The sequence below is a fragment of the Budorcas taxicolor genome, chromosome 11 (assembly GCF_023091745.1).
Source record: "Budorcas taxicolor isolate Tak-1 chromosome 11, Takin1.1, whole genome shotgun sequence".
Classification (NCBI taxonomy): domain Eukaryota; kingdom Metazoa; phylum Chordata; class Mammalia; order Artiodactyla; family Bovidae; genus Budorcas; species Budorcas taxicolor.
In genome coordinates, this window is record NC_068920.1 from 49,904,963 (window position 1) to 49,926,709 (window position 21,747).

The window sequence follows — 21,747 nt, forward strand, 5'->3', positions numbered from 1 at the left end:
TTTGCCCTGCTTCCTTCTGCATTCCAAGGCCAAATTTGCCTGTTACTCCAGGTGTTTCTTGACTTTCTACTTTTGCATTCCAGTCCCCTATGATGAAAAGGACATATTTTTTGGAACACTGACAGAATGTGGTCCACTGGAGAAGGGAATGGCAAACCGCTTCAGTATTCCTGCCTTGAGAACCCCATGAACAGTATGAAAAGGCAAAATGATAGGTTACTGAAAGAGGAACTCCCCAGGTCAGTAGGTGCCCAACCTGCTACTGGAGATCAGTGGAGAAATAACTCCAGAAAGAATGAAGGGATGGAGCCAAAGCAAAAATAATACCCAGCTGTGGATGTGACTGGTGATAGAAGCAAGGTCCGATGCTGTAAAGAGTAATATTGCATAGGAACCTGGAACGTCAGGTCCATGAATCAAGGCAAATTGGAAGTGGTCAAACAAGAGATGGCAAGAGTGAACGTCAACATTCTAGGAATCAGCAAACTAAAATGGACTGGAATGGGTGAGTTTAACCCAGATGACCATTATATCTACTACTGTGGGCAGGAATCCCTCAGAAGAAATGGAGTAGCCATCATGGTCAACAAAAGAGTCCAAAATGCAGTACTTGGATGCAATCTCAAAAACAACAGAATGATCTTTATTCGTTTCCAAGGCAAACCATTCAGTATCACAGTAATCCAAGTCTATGCCCCAACCAGTAATGCTGAAGAAGCTGAAGTTGAACAGTTGAAGCATAATAGACTTAAAATATTGGTTTCAGATTGGGTTGGCCAAAAAGTTCGTTCAGCAAGCTGATACTGAATGAACTTTTTGGCCAACCCAGTACATTAACAAAATGATCACTATGGTAAGTGTAGTTACCATCTGTCGTCATACAGGGTTCTTACCGTATTTCTGGCTGTATTCCCTATGCTGTACATTATATCCCTGACATTTATTTTCTAACAAAGTTTGTACCTCTTTATCTCCCTCATCTATTTCACATATCCCCTCTCCCCTCTGGCATCCCTATTGATTTCTGTATCTGTGACTCTGCTTCTGTTTGGTTACACTTGTTCATTTGCTTTGTTTTTTCGTTTTCACATGTACATGAAATGAGACAGTATTTGTCTTTTTCTGACTTATTTTACTCAGCATAAATAACGCTCTAAGTCCATCCATGTTGTCCTAAGTGGCAAGATTTCATTCTTTTTATGGCTGAGTAGTATTCCATTCTGTTTATATCTGCTGAAATTTCTTAATTCCATTACTTAAAAGAAAATTTTGCATGCTTCCAGGGAGAAACTGTGCAAAGGACTAATAAGAATCAGAATAACCTTGTGAAACTACATACGAAAAGACAGTGTTTCGAGCATTGTCTATGAGTATTTTGAACCTAAAATTCTATCCCCAGCCAAATTCCCACTTAACTATAAGAAGAAAATTAACTATTGGGAGTATGCAGACTTGTGCCCTTTTGGGGAAAAAAAATAAAATAGGATATACTAAAACGTCACTAAAGATAAAGCCAGGAAGTGAAGACTCAGCCATAAGAAACATCAGTGAGCATAAAAGTAATTTCCATATCAGGACAGCTGAAGTTGGGATCCCTGAAATGGTAGAACTAATGTTAAAAATAGTAATTGTTTAACAGTCTGGGTCATTTTAACAAAATGAGATGCAGATGGGAGAGGAAGGAAATTGGCTGAAATGATTTTCTTATTCAGATTGTGCCGATTAGTTCAGTTCATTTCAGTCATGTCAAACTCTTTGCGACCCCACGGACCACAGCACGCCCCTGTCCATCACCAACTCCCAGAGCTTGCTCAAACTCATGTCCATCGAGTCAGTGATGCCACCCAACCATCTCATCCTCTTTTGTCCCCTTCTCCTCCTGCCTTCTATCTTTCCCAGCATCAGGGTCTTTTCAAATGAATCAGTTCTTTGCATCAGGTGGCCAGAGTATTGGAGTTGCAGCTTCCGCATCAGTCCTTCCAATGAATATTCAGGACTGATTCCTTTAGGATTGACTGGCTTGATCTTCTTGCAGTCCAGGGACTTTCAAGAGTCTTCTCCAACACCATAGTTCACAAGCATCAGTTCTTCGGCGCTCAATTTTCTTTATAGTCCAGCTCTCACATGCCCACTGGAAAAACCACAGCTTTGATTAGATGGGCCTTTGTCAGCAGTGTAATGTCTCTGCTTTTTAATAGGCTGCCTGGGTTGGTCATAGCTTTTCTTCCAAGGAGAAAGCCTCTTTTAATTTCATGGCTGCAGTCACCATCTGCAGTGATTTTGAAGCCCCCCAAAATAAAGTCTCTCACTGTTTTCCCATCTGTTTGCCATGGAGTGATGGTACCAGGTGCCATAATGTTAGTTTTTTGAATGCTGAGTTTTAAACCATCTTTTCCACTCTCCTCTTTCACTTTCATCAAGAGGCTCTTTAGCTTCTCTTCACTTTCTGCCATAAGGGTGGTGTCATCTGCATATCTGAGTTTATTGATATTTCTCCCAGCAATCTTGATTCCAGCTTGTGCTTCATCCAGCCTGGCATTTCACATGATGTACTCTGCATATAAGTTAAATAAGCAGGGTGACAATACACAGCCTTCCCAATTTGCGACCAGTCCATTGTTCCATGTCCGGTGCTAACTGTTGCTTCTTGACCTGCATACAGGTTTCTCAGGAGGAGGTTGAAATTAGTTCACGTTGATAAATATGTGTGTGTGTGTGTTAAATGATTTGTTCAAAGTTTAATCTTAGGTGCCAGTAAGAATAGTATGTAGAACTTCCAAACCACCAGCGTGAAGTGAGGAAGTAAAGGAACAAGGAAAATTTGACTCATCTATTAAAGGCAGTAAAGGAAAAATAACAAGAAAACATTATATAGGAAATAAAAAATAAGACGGTAGGAATAAAATCAATCAAAGTCATCTATTACAAAACATATGACTGAGGTAAAGTCACCTATTAAAGGCAGAAATTCTCATGAAGTTAACACAAAGATGACAACAAAATCTAGGTATGTGTTCCTTATAGATAATATATATGTTCTTTATAAATAGCACCAAAAACCAAAATGGTCCAAAAATGGAAAATAGAGGAAAGATTTCATGTTTGCCCATGTTGAAATCTGATAGAGCTATCATTATTAAAGAAATGCAGATCAAAATTACAACAAAGTATCACCTCACACCAGTCAGAATGTCAATTATTAAAAAAATCTACAGACAATTAAAAAAAAAAATCTACAGACAAGAAATGCTAGAGAGGATGTAGAGAAAAGGGGACCCTCTTGCATGTTGGTGGGAATATAAACTAATACAGCCACTATGGAGAACAGTATGGAAGTTCCTTAGAAAGCTAGGAATAGAACTACCACCATATGACTCAACAGTCCCATTGCTGGGCATATACCCTGAGAAAACCATAACTCAGAGAGCCACGTGGACCCCAGTGTTCACTGCAGAGCTTTTCACAATAGCTAGGACGTGGAAGCAACTTAGATATCCGTCGACAGATGAATGGATACAGAAATTGTGGTACATACTTACAATGGAATATTACTCAGCCATAAAAAAACACATTTGAGTCAGTCCTAATGAGGTGGATGAACCTAGAGCCTATTGTTCATCCACCTAGAGCCTGTTGTACAGGGGGAGTGAGTCTGAAAGAGAAAGACACGTTGCATATTAACACGTGTGTGTGGAATCTAGAAAGATGGTACTGCTGAGCCTATTTGCAGCGCAGCAGTGGAGATGCAGACAGAACAGACTGGCGGCTGCAGCGGGCTCAGAGTGGGGCGAACGGAGAGGGGAGCACGGGAACCTGTATGTTACCATGCGTAAACGAGCCAGTGGGGATCTCTGTGACACAGGGGCTCAACCCAGTGCTCTGTGACAGCCTAGAGGGCCGGGGTGGGGTGGGAGGTAGGGGGGGCATTTCAAGAGGGAGGGGACGTGTGTATACCTGTGGCTGATTCATGTTGATATATGGCAGAAACCAGCACAATATTGTAATTATCCCCCAATTAAAAGTTCTTTACAAAAAGAAATCTGATAGAGCTATAAGGGTTTTTCTGGTTTTGTTTGTTTTTCATATGCTTTAATGCCCTGGCAAATTTTGTCCAGTAAGAGAGCAGTTCTTGAAACCATTTTATTAGATATTTTCACAAAATAATGTTGTATGGTGCCTGGGTCTAGAGCTTCCCTGGTCACAAAGAGTCTGACAGGACTGAGCGACTAAGTACAGTGCCTGGGTCTAAAACGGACAGTGTTTATTCTTTCAGATATTTCGGTTTTATATAGCTCTAAAGGCTGCTTAGTCACGCAGTCGTGTCTGACTCTTTGTGATCTCATAGACTGTAGCCCGCCAGGTTCCTCTGTCCATGGGGATTCTCCAGGCAAGAATACTAGAGTAGGTTGCCGTGCCTTCCTCCAGGGGATCTTCCCAACCCAGGGGTGGAACCCAGGTCTCCCATGTTGCAGGTGAATTCTTTACCATCTAAGCTACAAGGGAAGCCCATATAGCTCTAAAAGTTATCTTCAAATCTTCAGGTAGAGTAAAATCTTAGTAGAAAATAATCTTTTTGTTATTTAAAAAATTCAGCCAGTGGGCCATTTATTTTAGAATAGTATTAAAAAGAAAAGCTCCATATCAGTGAAGAATTTAAATAGCTCTGATGTTTATTAAAAATAGGAGTTCTAATATATTCAAAAGGGAAAATTCCTATAAATGAGTGAAAATTACTACCATTTTCCTTAATGCCCTGTTTTCAGATTAATCATTAAGTAAATATTTACTTTCTGGCCCTGAACTGTGTGTTGTACCCACAGTTAGACACACTGCGAGGTACAAAAGCATAAGATATTGCCTTTGCCTACTTTGAATTTTAGTCACATTTTGACAGTGCTCTCTGTGGAGCCATTAACTGGTTTCTCACACCAAGTTCTAATTTTTGTTTAATCTGGTATAATTTACCACTAATTGTGGAAAATAATCATAACTAGCATTCATTGAGTTCATCTCTGTGTAGGCCACACGTAATAGTGTTTTCACATAGAGCTGCCCTGACATGTAAATGAATAGATGTCACGTATTGGGCTAAAAGCTTTAATTCAGTACCTAATTTCATCCTGTCAACAATTAGGAGTTAGCTAACATTGTTTCCCTAACGTATAGATGAGGAGACTGATCTTCGGATAATTTAAATGACCTTGCCTAAAGCCACAGTCAAGTGACTGAGTGGGATAGGAATCCAGCAGTGACTCAAGTGCTGTACTAGTGTGAAGAGGAGAGAGTGGTGAGGAGTTCTGTTGGTGTAGAATGTATTGCTGTGTGTACGCTTCCTGTTTAGACTAAGACGTATAACCATTATTCATAACCGTTATTCTGTTCAAGTGGCCAGGATCCATGCCTACTCTCAGCTAGCTTCTGTCCCTCAGTGCCTTGAGCAGCCTTCCAGTGGGGGGAGTTGACCACCGTGCCTGAGGGGAGCGGTTTCTCTTCTGCTGCTCTTCTCTCCTGATTTGAGAAACCCATCTCTGAATCTGCCTCTCCAGGGGGCCATTAAGATCCCACTGTCTCTTGGGTGCTCTGCTCTGTTAGGCAGGGGATGCAGGCAGAGAGAAACTCCCTTGGCATGAAGTAGGCAGCAGAGAAAACCCTTGCTGAGTGGGCGTAACCTGTCACAACCTGGTTTTCTCTGGCTAAATGGCCAGTCTTGTCTAGCAGTAATGCCATTACACTATTCCCATTCAGATTCCCCATGACCCAGTAATTGTTTTGGGAATGAGTACAAAGCTATCAGACACCAACTACTATAATTAGAAAAGGGAAAAACACTCACCAGAGCTAACGTCTTTAGGCTGGAGGGATTACAGCACTTTTAAAAATTTTTTAAGGTTATGGAGCCTCTTTCTCAGTTTTGCTTCCTAAAATACAAATTATACCCAAAATGCAAGTTTCTGGATTCTTGCATTCCAGATTTTTTTTTCTCTCCTTACTGCAGTGCACTCTTTCCTTTCCCCCCCCATTTTAATCGGAGTACAAATTGCTGTCAGCACATCGAGTTCATGTGCCAGCCACATTCAGAACAGGGTGTTCTGTGCTCTTCAAAACAAAATTGCTCTAGGGCAGTAAGAGAACAATAAGTCAGAGCTCCAGTTTAAGTGATGTTTTGCAGCAGACCAGGCTCACTTGATGTGGTTACACTCGGATTTCGCAGAGAGGCTCGGGTAATTCATTTTGGTTTGATTTCGTGGGGTTTGGAGGATCTCCCCCTTTTAAGTTATATAGACTTGAAGTCAAGAGAAAATGTTGTCCCTTTTTAACTTGTGTATTTCTTTCTCTTCCCCAAAAAAGCCCTAAGTAGAAGCATCCTGTATGTACTTTTATTCTCTTTGGGCATGTCATAGATCATTTACTTCCCGTAAATCAGGCTGGTTGGAATTAGCAACAGACCTCCTGAGCCCTAGAGGCCGAGCTCCCAGTGAGTCATGATGGTTATTATTAAATATTTATTAAATGAGTATTTGCTCTAAGTGATACAAGGTCAAAAGCAACCACAGGTCTTCCACAGCCAGAACTGCCATGGTTTTCTTTGGTAGCAATTGTTGAGACAGTTTTTTAAAAAACACATATGTGGGAGCCAGACATGTCTGCATCTGTCCCCATGATGGGGGACCCTGCTGTGGCGATCCGCAGGCATTTCTGTAGCTCCAGGATGGGGTGTGAGTTCTCGTCAGCTGTCACATGAAACATGTCACACCAGTGTTCCAATTTTAGAAATCAGTTAACCTAGCGATAGGGTTTGCTACTTGTAGATGTAAAGAATCAATGGGCTCTCTACTAAGGCTGTAACACCTCCTCTTGCACTGACATTCCAGATAATGTCAATATTAAAAGGTTTTATATTCACCGAGAGACTGCTGTGTGTGTGCACACATGCATATCAGTTTATCAATTTAAGATTTTGTGAAAAAAAAAAAAAAAAGATTTTGTGGTACTATAGTGCTTGTTCAGGTTCAACTTAAAAGTGATTTAATAGAAAAAAAAGGTTAGTTCCTCTATAAGGTAGCAAGTGTTTGTAAGCATTATTGCAAATGTTTCCCTATTGGGTGGCTAAAACACTAGTTCTACCAGTATTATCTTTCTTAGACCAGCTGCGGTGAACTTTTTTTTTTTTGCTTTCTTAATTATACTTTCATTATAATTTGACTTGAACTTCTTTTTTTTGCTTGCTTGCTTCACTTATCTTTCCCAACATGTTTATTAGTAGCCAGTCTTTTCTTTCCCTAACATGAAGGGTTATCACAGGCAAGGAGAATTTCTGAAATCATTTATATAATTTTAAGATCAAGTATATGCATCAAGCTGAAAACCAGCCTAGGAAACTGACACACAGGCAGGAATCTTCTGCAGAGTCTCTGGATTTCCTGTTTTGAAAACACATTCAAAGTTGATCAACCTAAAACCACAACGAATGTACTGATAGCTTCCTCCCCCACTAAATGTTCTCTCCTTCAGGGAGGAAAACACTTCTAACAATAAACCTCACACAAAAAGTTGTGAGCTACTAGGATCATAAATCTCAGTGCTTGAGATGTGCTACAATACGTGGGCTGAAATTCACTTTGCTCAGCAAATCTTTTTTTCATGAAAAGTGTCATCACATTAGTCTAAATTTCTTGGGCAGATTTTAAAATATTTAAGAACATAAACTTTTTAGAACTCCCAAATCCTTTAGAAGTACGAGCTTTTACTCTAGTAAAAAATATCTTAAAAAAAAAAAATTGCTTGGCTGTGCTGGGGCTTAGTTGCAGCATGCAGACAGACATTTAGTTCCCTGACCAGGGATGGAACCCAGGCCGCCTGCACTGGGCGCACAGTCTTAGCCACTGGACCACCAGGGAAGTCCCTCTAGTAAAAATATCTTAAGCTTAGAATTTCCTGCAGAATCTCTCAGGTGTGTACGTATTTGAAAATAAAAAAGTTGAATTTATTTGGGACTGTTTCCGAGAGAACTTTCACCGTGCTGCAAGCTAAGTTGTATTTTATCTAGAATGTTCCAAAGGTGAGTTAATTCAGAGTTATCTCTATTTATGAGTATCGAACAGAACAAAATTCCTCTATTCCAGCTCCACCCTGAGAGCCAGTCTAGCTGTCGCCCCTGTGTAGAGCGTCTGACTCGAATCAGGCCTTCTCTAGTCTGGCCCAAGTGTCTGGCTCCATCCTATATCTGTGATGGGAACAAATCAGGATAGTATTAATCCTAGTGATTAGAAAAGGGTAGAGAACTTGAAAGCATTAACGTCCATGTGACATTTTGGCCCCTCGTATCTATGCCACTGCTATTTACTCTTCAGGGTTTCTCTCATTTCCTAACCCTGGGCTAAAGGTAACCTGATCAAATTACAGGAATTAGCTTTGAAACTAGTTTCTGGTCTGTGTCGAGAGTTACATTACTGGGTCATAGAACTATAGAGTTTTAGAGTTTCAAAGGAGCTTTGAGATTCAGAAGTTGAAAAGTATACGCTGGAATTGAATTCGTATTTGGAAGATAACTGTCTCATGCAACGAGTGTAACAGAACAAGTGATGTTTAGTCTCTAAAGCAAATTATTGATCTAAAGTAGCCCGACCAGTCGTAGAAAAGAAGCATTTTAGGAATTCATTACATTTGAATCAAGGCCATTATATTACAGAAGTAGGAATAAAGAATTTTTTGTGAAAGATAAATTGTTATATTGCTTTTTGGCTGCCGTGCTGTCATGCAAACCGTCCATTTTTCTTACTGAGTCAAAGACCTAAATGGAAAGGAATGAATATCCTCAATACTAAACATAGTTGGAAAGTTTCAGAGAATTGTTTATCCCAGAAGGAAAAGTCTAACCAATCAAGAGGAAAATACATATCTATATGCATTTTTTCTATATTATACTAACATAAAGCCCCTTATCTAATATGAAATTACCCTGCAAATGAGCTGAGTTTGAGTACAGTGGCGAAGTAGGCCCTGAGAAATTGACCTCTTAACATTTCTGAGGAGGTGGCTGAGAAATTTGATTTTTCAAGTTATAGTAGACTTGATTCCTTCACATTTTAATTTATTATTCCACTAAGGGATTACAGCTGTGTTAGTTATTGATGTTGCCTTTGGCTTTTCCATTTTATTTAGACATGTTTGTGAATGAGGTTAAAGCTCTTAAAAAAGAGCTTCTGTATTCAGTTAACCCTTGTATATCACTGGAGAAATAGCCATGCAGTTGTTTTTCAACCCAGACATCTGAAGCCAAGAAAATGTTTAAGCTTTTATCTACTTGGCATTAAATTTGTGACATTTTGATAATTACCTATTAAATAATTAGTGTTTCTTGTGTTACAGTAGAGGATATCTCTGTCAAGTTAGAACTGTTTCCACTTTATTATCTGCTAAACTATCTTATTCATATAGTTACAGTAATTTTTAAGTTTAAACTTAAAACAGAAATAAATATGATTGCGCTTAAATTTCCCAACTGGGTGGACTAAGCTTCAACAGGACATACTCCATATGTCTCCAGATGCAAAGAAGGGGAAATACTCATTTATCATGGCCCTGCATTAGCCAGTCACAAGGAGCAGCTCTGCTGACTGTCCTGTCTCCCCGCTCTAGTCCACCTGGAAGGCCGCTGTGGTGGAAGGACGTTTGATTGCAGAGATGTGGGGTTCATCGTTGGTGAAGGAGAAGACCACGACATTCCAATCGGAATCGACAAAGCCCTGGAGAAAATGCAGCGTGAGGAACAATGTATTTTATATCTTGGACCACGGTAAGCAGTGTCCTGGTTCAGTACACAGTGACTGACGTTATCTAAAGAACAGGGATACGCTTGTTTTTTCAATCAGCATTTTGCTATTTTCAGTGAAGTTAATGCCAAGAGTGGAAACAATTAATTAAATCAGGCTACAGTTAGGGTGAGTTAATGGGCCTTATAATATTACAGAGGTTTGTAAGCCTGTTCACTTGATTGATGTGTGTTCAGGGTAGGACTGACAGGCGAGTTTTGCTTCTCTGTTTATTTTGCCGGTCATGTCGCCAAGACGGGAAGCTCTTGCCCCTTCTCCCCTTTCCTCTGAAATAGGCTGGAGGCGGTAAAATGTGGGGGCTGGAAGTAGAAGCAACATTTGGATGACTTATTACCACTTGAATTTGTGCCACCTGTTCTTATACAGACTCCCTGAAAAAAGAGTGCTCTTCCTGGATCTAAAGGCAGCGGAGATGACTCATTTTTGCCTAAATTTTTCCCATCATAAGGATATCCATTAGCACTTCCAAGCTTAGAACTATCAGACACTAACAGTCTCTCTTGTGAAAACATGTTTGGTATTATTTTTAGACCTAAAATTATACCATGGATCTAACCCTTCTATCTTGAGAAATGGACCCTTGAGAGAAACCAGGGTGTTTTGATTCTATTTGTGTGAAAGTGCATCTGCTTATCTCGTGTCTCCTCTCTCCCTGGATCCATGGGTTTCCATCAGTAGGATTTTGAGTTACTGGGAATCCTGATGACCTGCACTTGCCAATAGGTATTCTTGTGCTTTTTGTACAAGAATACACTTGCCTTGTGTAGCCTTAGTCCTAATCCAGTGGCATATTTACCTTTGCCCTGACACTTGAGCCATAATTGTATTTCTCAAGTGATGTTCCAGTCATGCCACTAATCCACTTGAAAAGCCTTGCAAAATGCTCTACATCTCAAACCCTTTAGAGCCTTCACTGAGGCATCTTTTATTTAATACCTTCTTTTTCTCTGCCTTATTCCTTTCTGAACTAGTATATTCCCACCTTTGTGTTTTATTTGCATTTACTACGTAAATAGTAGTATGTACTTCACTCAGATGAATCTAGTTTTCTCTATTATAAGAAACTATTTTTTAACTCAGGTGGGGCATAGACAGGCCGTCTCTTCCATATCTAAGTAATATCTAATTATTTTTAATCCAGCATCCCAAAGTTACATTAGTTCTAAGCTCATATAAAGAGAGTGGTATTTATGCACATATATTTTCAGATTTAAGTTCCTTGCAGAGGAGTTCTGCATGTATTATAAACATATAATATGAATCAGTTTATTACATTTTAACCCAGCTGACAAGCCAGTTGTGGGAAGAGATGTCTCAATTTTAATGGGCAGAGAGAAACCGGAATTACCCTTATATTTATTAATGCAGATGGTTCCTTGCAGGTTTAAATTGTGGTTAAAAAAAAAAAAGAAACAAAAAAAACATGCAGCTTACCAGCCGTGCATACTTGACTCTAAGTCTGTTTTCCTTTCTGTAAAATGGGGATAGCAGTATCTACCTCACAGAGTTGTGGAGGACTAAGTAAGAGAATGCATGTGAGGAGCGTAGCAAAGTGCCTGACACACCCGGACCCTCAGCGTATTGGCTGTTATTGCTGTCCTGATGACTCTCCCATTTCACTGTCAGACCACAAGGAAAAGGAAACCCTGTTTTAACATGTGGTAGATTTTTCAGGCATAAAAGTAGGCAACAAGTTTTCATGAATTTCTAGGTCTAAAACGTTTTTCTTATGTTTTGTGGAAATAGCATGGTTAGAAAGGAGCACGTTATTTCCTCTTTAAGATGTTGCTTAGTATGTTAAGGAGTCATGAAGTGCAACGCCTGTAACAGGAGACTGCCCACATGTGCACCATGTATGATCTGTGTACGTAGAGAATCCGGGCGTGCGGGGAGCGTGTGCAGTGAATTCGCTTGTCCTACCAGGTTTCCACTTAACAGACACACTGCAGCTGAGTGTGGCTATAAACATGGCTGTTGCAAATATGTGTTTCGTGTTACTCTTAGTGTCACCTGTATTTCATTCTCCAAAAGATTTCCAGGGCATATACCTTCTCTTTGATTCTGACAAGACTCCTTGACAGGATGTTTTCATAATGAAGAATTCATCAGACACATACAGAGAATCCATTTTCTCACCTCTCATCAGGACAATGTCTTTAATATTGTTTTAGATATGGTGACTGGTTAATCTTTCTTGTTTTAGGTAAAGTATGGCTAGTTTTAACTTTTTTCTTCCTTGTCTTCTGTACAGCACCAACCCCAAACAAAAACAGGCTGCCAAGAGCCAGAGTATCTCATTATGAGGCAGTGTGGTTCAAAAACTAAACAATTTTCTGGGACCCACACAGTCTGAATTTAAATCCTGGCTCCACCACTGCCTGTGTGTGACTCTGAGGAAGCATTTCTGAGTCTTAGTTTCTCCATCTGTAAAAAGGGAATAATCGCATACATGGTACAGGTGCTGCTTGTGTGTGCAGAAAGGCATGATGGTCATGAGCAGTCAGTGTTTCTCTGCTCTCCGCAGGCACCTGTCAGGTCAAGAACATTGATGCTGGATCCCTTCTGTTACTGTAACCCAGCCTGTCTTCTGGTTAAGCCTGAAATCCCATTTGTGGTGGTCTTCAGCTGGGCTCCCCGGGTAGCGCAGTGGTAAAGAATCCACCTGTCAGTACAAGAGACAGTGGGGTCGATCCCTGTGTTGGGAAGATCCTCTGGAGAAGGAAATGGCGACCCACTCCAGTATTCTTGCCTGGAGAATCTCATGGACAGAGGAGCCCGGCAGGCTACAGTCTGTGGGGTCGCAAAGAGTCGGACATGACTGAGAATGCATGTCTTTCAATCAGATGAATTTGTGGGTCTTTCCTCACCCAGCCTAATCCAGAGTAAATCAGACAAGCTTCTGTATAATTGGAAGTCAGTTTAGATGCTCCCAAAACAGTTCTGTGGGATTGTGTTCCACATACGTCTTCACAGAATAGACTCTACAACTATGCTGTCAGTAAACACAACGCTCAGCAAGGACACACCTGCCTACCTGCTTCCCAGCAGTTAAAGAATGTCTTTTATTTACCAGATGGCAGGAACAAAATAGGAGATAGAGCAGTCTGAGAGCTCAAAGTAGAAAACTAGTCACCACTTCCTACAGTTGGCCACTGGTAATTATGTCCGCTTTTATTTCTTCGCTGAAGATACCCTTTGCCCTGCTATTAAAACCACCCCACCCCATTCCTGCCAGCTTCAGTCCGTCTCCGTGCCTTTCTCCGGCTCCAGCTTCCACTGTCTTGTGTGACAGTGGAGGTATGTGAGTAAACATTTTCTTCCTGAAAAATTCAGGCAGGGAGGAGAGAAGTGGTGCAGACAGCAAGAGATGAGTGTTCCCACTCCAGTCCTCTTACCCCAGAGAAAACTGAAGGTATTAACACATCAATCCGGTTTTGGCATCTTTCATCCCATAGCCTGAGTGTTTGAGTTATTAAGTGTTTTGCAGTGCCATTCCATATATTAAAGAGAAGTTGGCTTGAAACACATGGGAGTAGAATTATTCCAGGGAACATTTTCCTATTATGCTGGGCATTGTTCTACATGCTGGGAAACCACTGAACCAGACAGACAAAGCTCCATCAGAATTTCCGTTCTCGTAGACGTGTGCTCCCTCGAATGCCTTGCATTTGTTAAAATCTTAAATGGTCTGAAAAAAGCAAATTTCTATATCCTCAGTAATTGTATTCAGTAAGTTTTGGCTAAAAAATGCAGTGTTTTGTAGAGTTACAGCCAGGGAGCTATGGGAATGCAGTGCAGGGTATTTCTCTTGATGAGGCGTTAGAGCTTGCTGGGGCTGGTTTTTTAAATTATATATTTTGTGTTTTCTAGTATGCTTTCTAAAAGTCTTGAAGAAATACTGTGAGGATATATATCCTTTCTGGTGTGTGATCCTTTTCCCCCATTTATCTGACTGGAAACGGCACTTCTGGAAGGGGACAGCATTTTCAAGTTAAAAGCTCATTAAAACATAACTCTCCCACATAGCACTGTAACAATTATAGTGTCTGTCTTTTCTCTAGGTCCTGATGAAGCTTCAGCCCTGATAGTCAAATAGTGGCTGTTTTTTAAAAAAGAACTAGATATAAAATCAAGTAGAGAAAAAGACAATCAAATAATGGCTGTTTTATAAAAAGAACCAAATATAAAATCAAGCAGAGAAAAAGACAGTGACATTTACAGTTATATTAAGCAAGCTGTCCCAAGGAGTCCAGGTGTTGCATCACAGAGGAATGTAAGGAAGAAGACTAAATGGAGCCTGGCTTCTTAAAAACCACAGCAGTGGTACTTGGCACTGTATGTTCTGACCAACATCTGGTTTATCTTCAGGGTCTCTGATGTGTGTAGTTTGCAAATGAGAGCTCTATGCTAATGTGATGCCGCAAGATACCGAAGGAGGTGCCTGGAAATAGACCAGTTCTTTAAAGTTGTTTTTTTTCCCCTCTCCATTTCAGATATGGTTTTGGAGAGGCAGGGAAGCCTAAATTTGGCATTGAACCTAATGCTGAGCTTATATATGAAGTTACACTTAAGAGCTTCGAAAAGGTGAGAAAATACCAAGTTCTCTGAAATCATGACAGATTTTCTTCTCCATCTACTTCCTGTAAATTAGTATCTGACATTACCAGATGGTATAGATAGATGGTATTTGTTTCTATGTCACGCTTTCCATGACCAAGTTTGTCCCCTGTCTCTGATGCTGCTCCTAAAGCACCGGACAACTGATACAGCACAGCTGATACGCAACCAAGGAGCTCAGTGTTCTTATTTTGTTCCTATGTGTCAGCCTTTTTTTTTATTATTATTAACTTTTTTGGGTAGAAGCCAAGACTTGTTCCCTTATTTGTTCCTAGACTGGTTCTTTTTGTACTTTTTTTCCTGGGTTGAAGACAAAAAGGTTCATGTTCTTGCCAAGCAGCTCCTTGGGGGAGTGGGGTGCAGTTTTCCAGGGCTGAACGGATTGTACCCTTCACAGGAGTTGCGAAGAGGCCGTCAGTGTGGCTCCAAGTTATTATCCAAAATACAAGGCTTCGTGGGCCACCAGGCTCCGTGACAAGCGACACAAGGAACAAATCTGTTAACCCTAGACCTTTTCTTTTCATACCTGTCCAAGTAGAAAAAAGTGTTGGCCTCAAGATCCAGAAATGGCACACCTCCTTGAGCATACTTCCATCTCAGATCCACCTCTGGAGGCTCCCGGCAGCAGCTTCCCGGACAAACAAAACATTTGCCTGAGCTGGGTACACTGTCACATCCAGCTATGTCCCTGCCCCACCAAAGTCTCCCTTCCCTGAGAGCCTTGGGAGTACATTTTGTAGACATCTTTCATTCCCTCCCAGCACTATCTCGATGTTCCTTACTTTAAGCTTTGGACTAGAAACATGACCATTTTTATGTTATTAGACACAGAAAGGGAATCATTGTCCTGAGGGCCTCTTAATGTTGGGCTGAGAAAGAGGAGGACAGCTTTGGGATCCTCTCCTTATGGTGATGTTCCCAATCATAACACAAACAACACATGCTCTTTTCATGGCTATTGCCTGTTGTCAGGTAATGTCTTCTGAAGTCCTGATCCTCCAAAGTTGTCTTCATGGCACAAAGTGGTTTCACATAGGGGAAAGGGGATCTTTTGCACATGGTTATTTAGCCCTTTGGCTTTCTTGTTTCCATTTCAGTAAAGTAACCCCCACCCCTTCCCATCGTGGCCCTGTGGCCCTGGCCCACTTAGGCACCCTCTCACTGCTGAGTAGTACTGTAGTACACCACAGCAAGCCTGTGCTCAGTCACAGCCCCAAGGGCACATTTGAAACCACGTGATCAATCCACGAAGATACAACAGACCAACACAGGAGCACCTCAATATATAAGGCAGCTGTTAATAGACATAAAAGGAGAAATTGACAGTAACACAATCATAGTGAGGGACTTACATCAGTGCACAGATCATCCAGACAGAAAAATCATAAGAAAATGCAGGCCTTAAATGACATGTGACAATTAAGACAAGAGGGACTTAATTGATAGTTACAGAGCAGTCCATCCAGAAGCACAGAATACACATTCTCTTCAAGTGCACATGGAACATTGTCTAGGACAGGTCACATGCTGGGCCACAGGGCAAGCCTTGGTAGATTTAAGGAAACTGAAATTGTATCGAGCATCTTTTCTGACCACAGTGCTATGAGATTATACTTAAAACCATGTGACAGTGTGTGATGATGTTGGTAGCAACATGATTTAATTTTGTTTTGTAATATTAAGAACAGATTTATAATCCACTGAAGCTTCATAATTCTTATCAGTAAATTGACAATGACTGTGTCAGTGCTTTTCCCCTAAAGGGCCTCTCAGATTGTTCTGTTGACCCTTTATGATCCAGCTGTTCTTAATAAAAGTGCAGTTGTCCCTGGACTCGTATCTGTAATGTGGGAAAGTAATGATACACACAAATTAGCAGGTGATCGTGAAAGCGCTTGTTTATGTCTTTGCGTCACCTCTGTCCTCCCAATTATGTTTTCCTTGAAATTCCCCAAGTAAACTTCTGCAAGTTGCCACAGTTTGGAGGCTTCAGGTCTGGTTGTTTCACAGTGAATATAGACAATTACATGACCTAGAGTTTTTAAAACTGTGTATGAGTATATAACTGACTTGCCTGCAGTAGTGTTCCCATTTTAGAGTTAAAAACTGAATCTTGAGAGAAACAGCTTGCCCAAATTGTAATAACAGTATAGCAGCAGAATGAGAAAAGAGGCCCCAGCTTTCACTGTGTGGCCTCACCTTGTAATTCTAAAGATGCACTCTTTAACAGGGCTCAACAGTTCACGTTCCTTACAGTGTTACCACCCAAGCCTCCCTCTTGAGCAGCGTGGGTCAAGCTACACCTTTGTTCTCATGGAGAGTGAGTTCTAGCCTATCAGTGCATTGGCAAGGGCACACAGTTTTAAAAGCCACTGTGTTTTGAGGTGTGGGTATTCTGTAGAAGTAGCTATAGGTTTTTCTTATGGATATCAGCTGATGCTTTTTCCTTCTCGGTTCATCTAACCATTGTCATGCATTTATACAACAGGCCAAAGAATCCTGGGAGATGGATACCAAAGAAAAACTGGAGCAGGCTGCCATTGTCAAAGAGAAGGGGACTGTGTACTTCAAGGTACGTTGAGTCTTTGTACGATACTTTCCATCTCAAAGAATTTACTCAAGTATCAGTGAATTGTGCTGATATCCCCTATCCTGGATTCTGTCAGTACCCTTCAGGATAAGAATAAGCCTGAACTTTTACAAGTCTGTCATTTTCAGCATAAGAAATTATAAGGCAGAATGAATTAATGTGACACAGAATAGAAATGCCTCTTTTACACATTCTAATCTAGACTGTAACCATCCATAGCATCAGACCAGGTCTGGCTTGCCCACTCACCTTGTATCAGTAAAGGCCTAAAGCACTGTGCTTGGTACATAGTGGGCCGTCACCAAGTGTTTGTGCAACAAAACAAAGAATGAATAGAATAATTGTTAGCAAATAGTAGCATTCAGAGGGATAAGTTTCCTATCATTTTCCCTTTCCACTGTTTTGGGGAAGTCACTTAGATACATGATGAGAGAGAAGTTCATGCACAGATTTCAGAAGGAACTGAACCCAATATAAAAAGTGCAAAGAGCATGTTACTAGATTTTTAAATAATGAAGTTAAATTGTTAGGAATCAACATAGGGTTGCCAGAAAGGCTAGTAACTCATTATTCACTTTAACGGTGACACCATGAATATAACAACATCTGTCACTTTACCTGCTTAAATGAGTTGATTTGTATGATTTACAAATCATAACTTAAAGCATTTCTTACTGTGGGTATAGATAATATATATTTATTTATAACTCATACATACTGGATTCCCTGGTGGCTCAGAGGTGAAGAATTTGTCTGCAGTGCAAGAGACATGGATTCTATCCCTCGGTTGGGAAGATTTTCTGGAGAAGGAAATGGTAACCCACCCCAGTATTCTTGCCTGGGAAGTCCCCATGGACAGAGGAGCCCAGTCGCAAAGAGTCAGATACGACTTAGTGATTAAATGACAGTATCAACTCAGTGTAATAAAACAGCTGTTCAGAAACTCTAATTGGTTGCTGATGACTGTGTTGCAAAGCCACGTATCATATAGCTGTGTCTTGAATATATACATAGAGATGGCCAGAATTTGTAATCAGCAGCAGAAATCAGTGCTAAAGTAGCTATACAATTATTTAACTTTGTTGCGTCTTAGCATCATAACCACAATAGTGATTTGTGTATTTCATAATGTTATGAACCCTCTTAAAATTACTGATGTTTGGATAAAACCTGGATCACACATATTATTTTTAACATGCAATTTGATAGACAAAATCTTTGAAAACATTATTCTTTTGGGGGAAAATTAATGAAAAGGTTCAGAACCACTGACCTAAGACTTTTTCTCCCAGAATGTCTTTGAACGTTTTGCATTAAAAACTTTCCTGGAGGCACCTTCACATTTATAGGTAAAAGATCCCAGCGGCGATCCTAGTTTTAGCTGTACAACTTCAGAAATGGTAGGTGGGCTCCCATACACATTCCCTTTTCAGATGTCAGGCAAGTTCCAGTCTGCCGAGCAGCCTTCCTGGGCCTCGACCTTTCAGGGTGTGTGACTTATGCACAAGCACGGGGTCCTGTTGTGGCGGCCAGGGCAGAGATGGGGCACGGTCATGCCACGCACACATCGAGCCCTATTCTCAGTGACCTGTCAGCTGGGTTTACACCTAAGTGGGTAAGTCTCTGCTCTTAGTAGGGTAGAGCTGTAAAAAGCTTTTAAATGGAAGTGATTTTGGTGTTTAGAGTGTACACTCCTCATATGAACCTCTGAACACAAAGGTAGGAGAGGACTGTCTTCATTTGGCTCTGAAAATAATTATTAAGCACATGTGACATGACGTTGCACCCGGCACTGTGCAGGTCAGTTAGACAGACATGATTTGTGCCCGCATAGCTGACAGCACTGTGTGAGACAGTGTTAACTGTCACAACTGGTCAGTGTCTCTCTCCTGTGACTTGGAGGCAGAGTGGGAATAGGCTGAGGACACTTCTTACCAAGAGGTTCTTGCGCCCCCTTGTGCTCCTTGGGGATAAAGCATTCTTAAAGCAACTGAGTGAAGGGTCATCTTTCAGCCACAGGACCCTTTGCAGACACACTAGGTTTTGCTGTGTTTTGACCACCATTACTGACCCAGGAAGCCAGTGCTCTGATTCAGAAACAAGTTGTCCATGACTCTTGGATTTTAGGTTAAGAAAAACCCTCTTTTGCTCTAGAAGAGTGGAGGAAAGAGAAGACTTCTCAACCTTGGCACAGTTGACATTTGAGGCTGTAAAGTTAATTGTTTAGTGGGAGGTTCTGTGCATTTAGCAGTAGCCCTGGCCCCTACCCACTAGATGCCAGTAGTACACACACATTCTCCAGTTGTGACAACTAAAGAACATCTCAAAACATTACCAGATGGTCACCTGGGGACAGAATCACCCTAGTTGAGAACTCCAGTTTTAGTCCATCAGAAGCAGAAATAACACAAAGATCTTTGCTCATTTAAAGTTGAGATATAAAAATTATATATACTATATATGAAAGGACTATCAAGAAAGTAAAATACTCTTCAAGTGTAAAGAACATTTACATAAAGTCTGATACTTTGGGGTTTTTTATTTTCTTTCAGAAGCTATAGCCTCTCTACCATTCTGACAGTCAGAACCTACTGAAGTGATCGGATCTGGTCTTTGTTCTCCCTGGCTCTTTCCTTCCTCTATGACACTATATTAGATAGAAAGGTAGTTAGAGGAGGATGAGAGCAAAAGGACACCTTTCACTTTCACCATTTTGCTCCCAGTGATTGAAAAACTTGATTCCATAGTTATATTCCTTTGACCTTAATATTTACTTAACAAACCATCATCAAGAGCCACCTCGTGTTAAACCCTGAATATTCCAAAAGGGATAGGGCATGCTTCCTGTCCCCAGAAGCTCATAATCCACCAAGAGAAAAGACAATGACAGAAAATGCCAGCCCCTGAAACTGGTAAGGACTTTAATCTTGAGTAGTGGGGCCTAAGGCTATGGCAAACTACAAGGACAGCCAGCCCCTAACTTACACCTGTGTGAAAGCAACATGCATTCGGTAGAAATCATACTTTGAATTTGGATTGCCTCTTCCCAAACTGGTGATGTCATCAGCAGTGAACATGGCTCCCAGCCATGGGATCATGGGGCTGAACAACCGACACAGCGGTTCTGGACCCACACACCTTTCTGGTTTTCCCTTTCAGGACACTATTCAATAAATTACATGAGATATTCAGAACTCTATTATAAAATAGGCTTTGTGTTAGATCTAGCCAACTGTAGGCTAGATCACACTGAAGGTAGGTGAGGCATATGAAATGCACTTCAGTTTCCCTGGGCATACTGGGTGGTGACCCCCTTGTAAGCTGAGGAAGACTGCCTTCAGATCCAGGCCCTCCACTTGGAACTGTGTCTACCCCATCCTCATCACTGGAAACTGACATCAGGGCTTCCTTTCTACAGTAATAGAGCATATATATCATTCATGTGAATTAATTATACAATTTTTATTCACAGTTGTTACTGAGTGAAAATATGATTAAGAGAAGTCTTTCTCATGTAGTCAGGTGACTAACACCTGTGTGATTTTTGTTTTATAGTTAGGTATGCTGCACAGCTGTTCATTGTGTATATTCCCTTGGTCTGTAGATCAGTGGTTAGCAGACTACAGCCTGTTTCTGTAGGCAGGGCTCTCCTGGGACTCAGCCACACCCCCTTTGTTTATATATCGTCTGTCACTGCTTTAGTAGCCAGGACAGAGTTGCAGCAGAGACTGTTGGGTCTGCAAAGCCTGAAGTATTATCTGCCCCCTTAAAGGAAACGTTTGTCAACCCTTGGTTTAGCTAACGAAGATCTGCTGGGTTTGGGACTAGCACTTAACAGAATCTAGTATCCTCTGTCCAGGGCTGATCATCAGGAGAAAAGGGGAAAGTAACTTCCCTTCGAGTAAACTAGTGACATAGTCTACAGCTACTCACAGGCCTTATGAAAGTTTGGTAAATATTGGCACCAAAGAATGTAACTCAAAAGCCTTGAGGCCCATGTGCTGAAAAGGGTGAAATGGTAAATGCTGGTGAAGAGCATCACGGTGCCCGCCCTGCAGCAGCTCAGAGGTCACTGGGCTCGAGAAGAACAGGGAGAGGTGTCTGGAGAGCAGGACACTCGCGCACCCTGCTTGGGATGAGGTGGTAGTTCCCTTCTGAGGATCTGCCTCGCTCCGGGAGGGCTGAGCTTACACTCCCTTTGAACTCGCTCCAGAGCCAGGACAGCAAGTAATTACTAGCTTTTCTCTCTTAGGGAGGCAAGTACATGCAGGCGGTGATTCAGTATGGGAAGATAGTGTCCTGGTTAGAGATGGAATATGGCTTATCAGAAAAGGAATCGAAAGCTTCTGAGTCGTTTCTGCTTGCTGCCTTCCTGAACCTGGCCATGTGCTACCTGAAGCTCAGAGAATACACCAAAGCCGTGGAGTGCTGTGACAAGGTAGTGTCCGCGTGTGGGATGAACACTACATAGTCCAGATCTTTTTCCCTGTCTTCATGCTTAGTCATCTTCCACTTCCTGTCAGCCAGGGTTTGGGTTTTTTCATTTTGTTTTGTTTGAGATTATTTCTCAGTAAGAACTGGGAAATTCAGAAAGTTGGTTTTTTTTTTACTAGTCATACTTTCCTTATGCCTAGACTGTTTATAATAATACATTATGAGTTAAAAGTTTTGATAAAATTAAGCAATATTTATCCATGACCTTAAGTC

General features: G+C 41.1%; 1 protein-coding gene across 2 annotated transcripts in view; it reads left to right on the forward strand.

Moving 5' to 3' along the window:
• The window catches only part of FKBP5 (FKBP prolyl isomerase 5), a 116,438-nt gene that overhangs the window by 89,568 nt on the left and 5,123 nt on the right, over positions 1-21,747 (forward strand). For both annotated transcript variants that reach the window (XM_052649158.1, XM_052649159.1), the window contains exons 7-10: positions 9,640-9,796; positions 14,327-14,417; positions 16,939-17,022; positions 21,293-21,478. In XM_052649158.1, coding sequence (XP_052505118.1) covers positions 9,640-9,796; positions 14,327-14,417; positions 16,939-17,022; positions 21,293-21,478 — 518 coding nt within the window. The remainder of the gene's footprint in view (positions 1-9,639; positions 9,797-14,326; positions 14,418-16,938; positions 17,023-21,292; positions 21,479-21,747) is intronic.